At 39.0% G+C, this 9826-nt stretch overlaps 1 protein-coding gene across 1 annotated transcript; it reads right to left on the bottom strand.

Annotated features, from left to right (window-relative positions):
• Window positions 1–2050: 2050 nt before the first annotated feature.
• OR6A2 (olfactory receptor family 6 subfamily A member 2) lies at window positions 2051–3046 on the bottom strand. Its single transcript, XM_028116782.2, has one exon. It carries the CDS (start codon window positions 3032–3034, stop codon window positions 2051–2053), a length of 984 nt encoding a protein of 327 aa, XP_027972583.1. The 5' UTR covers window positions 3035–3046.
• Between the last annotated feature and the right edge of the window lie 6780 nt (window positions 3047–9826).

Raw genomic sequence — 9826 nt, 5'->3', positions numbered from 1 at the left:
TGCTTCAATGATATAACATCCGTGCTCTCTCACAATATTCTTTGCTCAGAAAAGCCTATGCTTTGGGGTGCCTTGGTGGCTCAGTTGGTTATGTGTACAACTCTTGATCTAAGCTCAGGTCATGACCTCAGGGTCATGAGTTCAAGCCAGGAGACGCTGGGTGTGGAGCCTACTTAAAAAGAATTTTTTTTGAAAGCCTATGCTTGGTTTTATGCTGGGCTGTCATAAGCTTTTTTTTTTTTAAGATTTTATTTATTTATTTGACAGAGAGAACACAAGCACAGGGAGCAGCAGGGAGAGGGAGAAGCAGGCTCCCTGCTAAGCAGGGAGCCTGATGCAGGGCTGGATCCCAGGACCCTGGGATCATGACCTGAGCCGAAGGCAGATGCTTAAAGGACTGAGCCACCCAGGTGCCCCTGTCATTAGCTTTTTAAAATTAATTTTATTTATTTTTTATTTTTTTATTTTTTAAAGATTTTATTTATTTATTTGAGAGAGAGCTAACTAGAGAGAGAGAGAGAGAGAGAGAGAGAGAGAGCACAAGCAGGGGGAGGGGCAGAAGGAGAACCAGACTCCCCACTGAGCAGGGAGCCCAAGGCAGGGCTCTATCCCAGGACCCTGAGATCATGACCTGAGTTGAAGGCAGATGCTTAACTGACTGAGCCACCCAGGCGCTCCTTAAATTAATTTTAAAAACTTGAGTACAGGTGACATACAATGGTACATTAGTTTCAGATGTACGACACAGTAATTCGACTTCTCTATATGTTGTGCTACATTCACAAGTGTAGCTACCATCAGTCTCACTACATTACTCTTATAATATCATCAACTGTATTCCTTATGCTGTGTTTCTTATTCCCATGACTTATTCATTCCATAACTAAAAGCCTGTATCTCCCACTCCTCTTCACCCTTTTGTCCATCCTATACCTTCTTCCCCTTTGGCAACCATCAGTTTGTTCTCTGTACTTATACGTCTAATTCTGCTTTTTGTTTGTTTATTCATTTGGTTTTTTAGATTCCACTTATGAGTGAAATCATATAGTATTTTTCTTTCTTAATCTGACTTATTTCACTTAGTGTAATGCTCTCTAGGTCCATCTATATTGTTGCAAATGGTACATCTCATCCTTCTCTACAGCTGAATAATATTTCAGTGTGTGTGTGTGTGTGTGTCTATAAATCTATATCACATCTTCCTTATCCATTTGTAAGCCTGATACTTTTGATGTTGTTACATAACTTAATATTTGCATTTATTATGTTGGGAATATTTATTTCTGTCATTAGCTCTGTGTAGATCATGTTATTTTAAGACCTACATAGGATTCCATTTAATATATAAACTATAAGTTTATGGGATAATAATTCCTTAATTATGGAGACAGAAGATTAAATAAACAACTGTACTCAGTCACTAGCTTCATGTGGGTAAATCAGGAAATGAAGCTAGAAATCTCTGTAGTCCAGGAGGTGGTATGTTGCCTACACAAAAATTCTGTTTCCTATCTGCTTGCCTGTAATTCATACTAGAATAATCACCTGGGGCCCTGCTACCTCATAAGCTATAATCAGTGGTTTATGGCTAGAAGAGATCTCACCAGAAGTCTTCTAATGCTATCCCATAATGAAGTCTGTGCTTCCTTGAATGGCTTCCTCCTTCTGCTTTCCTTTTCTACACTTTCAGCCTCAGAACTAAAACAAAGAGCAAATGCAGGAAAGGCCATTTAGAGAGATACTAGTTCTGCATTTGTTTGCTTATTTAAATATTGAAGTGCAATCAGTCTTCCGCTCAATCCTTTCTGTACCACCAGATTGCATGATACACGAATCTGTTCTATGTAAATTACACTAGAGCAGATGACATGAGAACTTCTAGCATATATTTACAATGTTGTTCAGAAATCCAGCTGCCAGCTTGCAATCCATCCCTCTTCTTTCTCCTGGATTAGTTCCTTGATAGTGCTTTTGAACCCTAGTCCCTAATTTAGGCCATAAGAACTTCTCTGGACTTAAAAGATGTAGATCCCAAGTTTAAGAGCATTTTCTACCTATGTCTGCTAGGTTTCCCATGCTTAGCATCCTGGCCCTGGAATAGGTGCAGAGTATGGCGTAGGGCTCTCTTGACCTCTTGATTGCGCAAGCAGTAAATGATAGGGTTAAGCAATGGTACAATGACAGCATAGAGTACAGAAACCAGCTTGTTGGTGTCAAAAGCTGAGAGTGCCTTTGGCCGGGCATAGATGAAGATACTGGCAGCATAGAAGATGATCACAACAGTGAGGTGAGAGACACAGGTGGAAAAGGCTTTACGGCGCCCAGCAGCTGAAGGAATGTGCACCAGAGCACCAGTGATGGCCATGTAGGAGGCCCCAGTGACAGAGAGGGGCCCCAGCAGGATAAAAATGGCCAGAACAAAGTCTGTAAGCTCTGCTGTTGACATGTCAGTGCATGAAAGATTGAGCAATGGGGAGACATCACAGAAAAAGTGGTTGATGATGTTGGGTCCACAGTAGGAGAGGTGAGAAATGAGAAAAACCTTGACCATGGAGATGCTAAAACCTCCAGCCCAGGAGCCAGCTGCCAGCTGCACACACAGTCGGCCACTGACAATGACAGTGTAGTGGAGAGGGTGTCCGATGGCCACATAGCGGTCATAGGCCATAACAGCCAGAAGGACACACTCAGTGCAGCCCAGTCCCAGGAAAAAGTAGAGCTGTGTCATGCAGCCCTCAAAGGAGATCAGCTGTCCGTGGCTCTGTTTGGAGCCAACAAAGCCAGCTAACATCTTGGGAATAGTGACAGTAACATACCAGATCTCCAAGAAGGACATATTAGCCAGAAAGAAGTACATGGGTTTGTGAAGGGTGGGGTGGTTCCTAATTGCCATAATGATGAGTGTATTTTCAGTTAGCACCAACACATAGGCCAGCAGAGAAAAGGCAAATAAAAGTGCCCGCACTGGTGGAGGAGCTGGGAAGCCCAGCAACACAAACTCTCTTACCCTCCCACTCTGGTTCCTCTGCTCCATGGTGTCAGTGTTGCCCACTGCTCTTCAGGAGAGAGAACAGAGAATCTTCAGGTGCCAACAGCAAGAACCCAGCCTTTCTCTTGGTGGGTTTATATTGACAGAATGCATGTAATGCATGTCATTCATCACTGAACTGAGGCCATCACTTTCTTCTGTAATCTTGAAATGAGCTAAGACAAAAGTGGACAAAAATAAACTGTTTCATATTGGTGATAGGATAAAAATCTGTTATCGCCCTTGGAGAAGCATATACCAATAAAGTGATTACTAGTTGGTCCCTGAAGAATATAAATCAAAACCACAAATAGTAAGAGAGTCTCGGCTGCCCTAAAGTAAGAGTTTTTTTGTGAGCTAGATTGTGACTCTGTTTTGAGGAAATAAGTTACATAGTGGAGGAATAACAATAATGTATAACACAATTAAGTACTTACTATGCATTGATAGTGTGGGCACTGTTTTAAAAAATTTGCAGATATTAATACATTTAATCTTCCGAAGAACGCTGTGAGTTCATACTATTATTAACCCCACTTAACACCTTAGAAAACTGAGGCATAAAGAGATTAAGTAACTTGTTCCAGGTCACACGGATAGTAAGAGATGGAACCAGGAAGTCAGGACCTCAGAGCTTCAAAAATATTCAGGTAACACAAAGAAGGGACTGTAAGATACATCCTGGATTTATATCTAGGGGAGAGAATCTTTAGAGCCCAGCTACAGAAGTGACTCCATACTACAAGAAAGAGGGAACAAAGTAGAACCCAAGAAAGTCACAGCATCTATAGAAAGAGAGTTCTACATAACCTAGCACTTAAGAGGAGGACTTGGGACCCACCTAGAAATTATATTAGGAAGTGGATTCTAGATGGTAGAAGAACTGAGAATTCCATTAGTTCTAAAAGTTGTGCTCCCTTGGAATGAGAGTAGAACACCTTCCTTTAGCATTGTTAAAAATTAAACTGAGGCATATTAAAATTTTTAAGAGTTTATTTGAGCAAAATTGATTTAAAATGGGCAGCACCAAACTGAAAGTGGTAAAGTGTGCTTTACAGACAGAAGCTAGTGGAAGGCTTTTATAGAGCAGACTCAAAAGCAAAGCAAGGGCATTATTTGATTGGCTACAGTTTAAGTGGTTGCCTTACTTGGGAAAGTCTCACTGGCTGTTTGTGATTGGTTATTCTTAAATTTTGTTTTCTTGGTTATGAGCACATTTACAATTGACTCTAGCTTAAGTTTTGGTTTGCTTAAGCAGGCAACCAAGGCATGAGAGCCATCTCAATCTAATGGCTTCCTTTTTAAAAATATTTTAGCAGGAACAAGACCAGTATAAAAGCATACCTGAAGTAGAGGACTCTCTTTGTTTATCTTGGTATTGAAAATAAAATTTGCCCTTTCAAAACTTCAAGCCTCTTCTGAATTTGATGTGAAACAGAAGTGGACATATTCACATGGAAGTTGGTGTGAAGAAAGGGTTACTGTCTCCCTAGTGTCTCTCTATGGTCATAGCACTGGAAGGCAGTACGGAGATTAGAAAGGAGAATAGGGGAGAATCAGCTTAACACCAGGGTGCTATTTCCCCTCAGGAGTTTCCTTACTTTTTAGTCTCAGGCCTGTTCTTTTGAGGTTAGTAGGGGCAGAATGTGCTCACATACCAAACTTCAACTTGATAATGATTTTTTCTAGCTTTATTGAGATATAATTGACATATAACATATAAGGTATACTATGTGACAATTTGATACAAGTATATATTGTGAAATGTTTACCGTAATATTTACCTCACACAATTATAATTTTGTTGCTGTTATGATGAGAACACTAAAGCTGTACTCTCATAGCAACCTTCAAGCGAACAATACAGTCTTGTTAATTATAGTCGCCATGCTATACATTAAATCCCCAGAACTTATTCATCTTATAACTGAAATTTTGTACCCATTGACCAACATCTCCCCATTTCCTCCACTCCCCAGCCCCTGGCAACCACCATTATAACTCTATTCTCTGTTTCTTTTTTTTTATTATGTTCAATTATCCAACATATAATACATCATTAGTTTTTGATGTAGTGTTTGATTCATTAGTTGAGTATAATACCCAGGGCTTTGTTTCTATGAATAGCCAAGATACAGAAACAACCTAAGTGGCTATCAATGGATGAATGGATAAAGAAAATGATATATATATGTATATGTATATAATATACATGTATATTGTGTGTATATGTATATATGTACATACTTGTATATAATATACGTGCAAAATGTGATATATATGTATATAACATACATATACATATATATTTATATATAATGCAATATTATTCAGTCATAAAAAAGAAGGAAATCCTGACATTTGTGACAATATGGATGGGCCTTGAGGGCATTATGAGAGGTGAAATAAGACAGAAAAAGACAAATACTGCATGTCTCACTAATGTATGGAATCTAAAAATATTGAATTTGCTAATGATTTTATACCTGAGTTTCTCTTTCTCTTTATGCTTTGCCATCAGTACTTGACCCTTACTAAGTACTTGAGCCCCTTGCATTTCTCTCAGTACTAAAGTACTTTAATGCAATTACAAAATGCCCATATCCCTGGCTTGCATTTCTCATCACTCCCCTCCTTAACATCCACGCGCAAAGTTTTATTTATTTCAAAATTCATGGTGGATCAACTATGCTCCAGGCCACAGATTCAGAGATTTGATACATAAAAAGTAAATAAGATAATAAATCTTTAAATAGTTTATAATCTAGTGGTAGGGACATATCTTCATCTTCTCATCCCTGAAAGTTTAAACTGCTATGCCTACCCCTATACTACATACCAGCTTCATAAAAGGGAACCTTAAAATTACAATTGTCATTCGTATCCTTACCCTTGATTCTTTCTCCTCAGTAACTGCCTCATATACCATTTATTGTGCATTTGACCCTCTTGGCCTCAGACCTTTTGCTCAGCCTTTAATTTTCTCTATCATGTTTGATGCTCTGGATGCTAAAGAAAAGAAAAAGAAAGAAAAATTAGCCTCTCAAATGTGGACTCCTAATTGGTTTCACTGCCTATAGTCTCTCCCTGAAGCTCAAATCTGACCATTTCACTTCCTACTTAAAATCTTTCCATAATACCCCACTGCCTACACAATAATGTCCAAGCTATTTAACAGGGCATAGAAGTACTTCATGATATGCCACTACTACTACCAAAACCTTATTTCTTGCCAAAGCATACATTGTATTTTATACCTTGCGACTCTTGGCATACAACATGCTTATCACCTCTGTACCTTTGCTCATGCTGCAATCTCCATAAGGGTAGCTTACTCCTAATTAACCTTCAGATCTTGGCTTGTGTGGCATCTCCACATAGAGACATTAACTGTCCTTCTTTCTTTCCTTTTCCTGACACTGGTTTGATGAAGTTCCTCTCATTACTGTTTCCACTGGAGCCTGTGGAAGTCCAGGTATTATTTTACTAGCTATATCACTGCTGCTATCACTTAGGTGGACGTAAAGGAGGAACTTTATGCCAAAGTGCCCTACATGTCCTTAATGGTATAACAAGGAGGGGACATAATTCTCTTGATGTCACACGAGTCCCTCAAATACAAAATGTCTAGAAAAATATTTCCTAAGCCTGTTATTCCTTTATTGCAATCAATAACATTAGTTTCCATGCAGTCACGTATACCAGAGATCTGAAAATTTCCTGTCTTCCATACCTATTTTTCCTACCCAAACCCACATCTCACCCACAACTAATCCAAGTTCTATCTCAGCTTCCTCTTTAATTATCTCTCATCTCTGTTCCTTTCTCCTGTCCTATTTCTACTGCCTTCCCCCTAGTCCCTTATGTCCACCAGGTCCTTGTTATTTCTTAATTTAGCCATTTCAATAGCCTATTACATTGTCTTTCTTCCTTCAACCTCAGCCCTCATCAATCTAACTGCCATTTTTGTCTAGAGTGAAATTTTACATAGAAATCTACCCATATCACTGACCCTAAATGCATCCAATTTTGGAGAAATACATACTAAATCCCCCAAAATATATTTCTTAACTGTGCTACAATAATCCAGTCATTGCCTACTATTTCCATTTTTCTAAATATTTTATGATGTTCTCTAACTCTGTGATTTCCACATAGTCTTTCTGTCAAGAACAGATTCTTGTTTATCATGTTTCAGTTTGCTAGTTATCATGCTCCAAATCTACCCATATTTCTAGATGCAGATTATTTACTGATACTTCTGTTTCTCCTTCTGACAATAGCTCTTGTTACAAGCTCTGCTTTAGTAACTGATTAGTAAAGGTATTATAATGGTTGTATGGATGGATGGGAAAATGGAGAAAGGTATGAGATGGGCAGAACTGATTAGATACAGATGATAGGAATGGCATATAAAGAAGGCAGAATGTAAAAAGGAGTTGGTTAGAAATGATCCAGAGTAGGGAATTTAAATGAATTACCAGAAAATTTGACAAAGTTGGAATAATATGTAAGGAAAACAACCTATAGAAAAGTGAGTAAATCTTCAGGGACCAGATAAAACATGAGGAAGTTAGATTAAGTGCAAAAGTTTAGAACTTCTGTAGATAAGATAGATGATGTTTGGGTAGGATAAATTTGCTATATAGACAACAGATCCAATGAAAGATTAGGTGAAGGAAAGAATCAACTATGAATAGAGGGTTACAAAGGCTGCAGGGAGACCAGGCAGAGTAAGAATAAAGAAACCAGCTATGAGCGGAAAAGATGTAGAATGTGATATTAATCTGAGTATTAGGATGGACCAGGTGTGGAAAATGCTGATAGGAGTTTGAGTTTTATTAGGTGTAGAGAGTAACAGGAAGAGGGATGTCTTGGACAGAAAGAAAACATGGGGAAATTGACCACTTGAAGAGGAATGAAGCAGGTAATAGAATGCACTCACTTTATTCAGATGCCTTTGACTCAGGGTCTTCCTAAAATGACCAGGCTAGTTAGGAAAAGACTTGGGGAATGTGTATAAAAGAAAGTTGATGCATCACTACAAAGAAAGATGGTACAGAAACTATCTTCCTTTTCTCCCATGATCAGAGAACACAGCCAAATCAGGAAAGATTCTTTTATCTTGCACCTCCCTCCTATAGTCTCCCTTTTGCCCTCCTCCTTCTGATGCTTTGGGATGGCTTTGATGCAGGAGCCCAAGAGACCAAAAGAAATACAAGAGAAAAAAAAAAGACTGGGACAGACTAAAATGATATGTTTGGAAAATTTAAGAAATAGAAGTTTATCCGGAAAGCTACATGAAGGAGAAGGTGTCACAATACCCTACAACCTCATAATTTCTTTCCCTGCCTTCTTCCTTGTTAGTCTCTACTTCTTTCTATCATGCCACATTCCTGTTCAAGGGAAACCTTTCAGCTTTGGGCCAGCCCAGTCCGGGTTTATATCCTAGCTCACTCATGAAATCTTGGGTAATTTATTTAACATTTTTGAGCCTTAGATTCCTAATCTATAAGGTGGGATTAATGTACCTCACAGAGCTGCTGAGAAGAGTAAATGTTATGAGATATATAGAGTGCTTGGAACATGATCAGGGCTCAGTAATGCTAGACTGTTTCTTCCTTTATCTTCCAATACCATGTGGGTAACATTTCTTAATTCCATGATGTCATTGAAGGAGCACTGAATTGAGAGTTAAGGTTTCTGGGTTTTAGTTTCATGTTTGTAGTTGATATTTTGTTTAATCTAGGGTTTGTTAAAAATCAGTTTATTTTCCATAAAATGACAACATATATTACAGGTGTTTTGAAGATTAAATGAAATAAAGTTTGTGAAAAGACTTGGCACAGTCTCAGTCCATAGTAATCAGTATAAGTAGAGGTTAATAATGTGGGCTCCAAGGGCACCTGGGTGGCTCAGTCAGTTAAGCATCTGCCTTCAGCTCAGGTTATGATCTCTGGGTCCTGGGATTGAGCCCTGCATCGGGCTCCCTGCTCAGCAGGGAGCCTGCTTCTCCCTCTCCCTCTGCCCCTCCCAACTGCTCATGCTCTCTCTCTCTCAAATAAATAAATAAATATCTTTAAAAAAAAGGATAATGTGGGCTCCACAGTCATACCACTTCTGTTTAACTATGTGACCTTGGGGAAATTATTTAACCTCTCTGTGCCTCCATTTTCTTGTCTGTAAAATGGAAATAGTTCTAATAATCTCACAGAGTTGTAAAGATTAAATAAAGATTAAACATATGGATGAGAGGCTTTTTTTTTTTATGTTCCAGTAAACATTTATTTACAAAAATAGGCCACAGGATGAACTTGTTCCATGGGCCATGTTTTGCCAATGTTTGCCCTAAGTGGTGGAAGCAATCATATTCCTATTTTATGGGAGTAGTGTCATTGTGATATCCTGGAAATAGTGAGTAGTCCAATTGTTGAGCAACCAAAAGTCATAGATACTTAGTTTGACAGTAATGAAAACCTTAACTTTACTTGTCTAAACTGTTTTGTTTTGTTTTTAACATATAGTGTATTATTTATTTCAGGGGTACAGGTCTGTGATTCATCAGTCTTACACAATTCACAGTGCTCACCATAGCACATACCCTCCCCAATGTCTATCACCCAGCCACCCCATCCCTCCCACCCCCCTTCACTCCAGCAACCCTCAGTTTGTTTCCTGAGATTAAGAGTCTTTGGGGCGCCTGGGTGGCTCTGTCCTTAAGCATCTGCCTTCGGCTCTGGTCATGTCCCAGGGTCCTGGGATCGAGCCCCGCATCGAGCCCCGCATCGAGCCCCACAT

This window comes from Eumetopias jubatus, unplaced genomic scaffold (assembly GCF_037043125.1).
Source record: "Eumetopias jubatus isolate StellerSeaLion01/CBP00866 unplaced genomic scaffold, mEumJub1_p1.0 scaffold_13, whole genome shotgun sequence".
NCBI lineage: Eukaryota > Metazoa > Chordata > Mammalia > Carnivora > Otariidae > Eumetopias > Eumetopias jubatus.
This window is presented reverse-complemented; position numbering and strand designations above follow the sequence as displayed.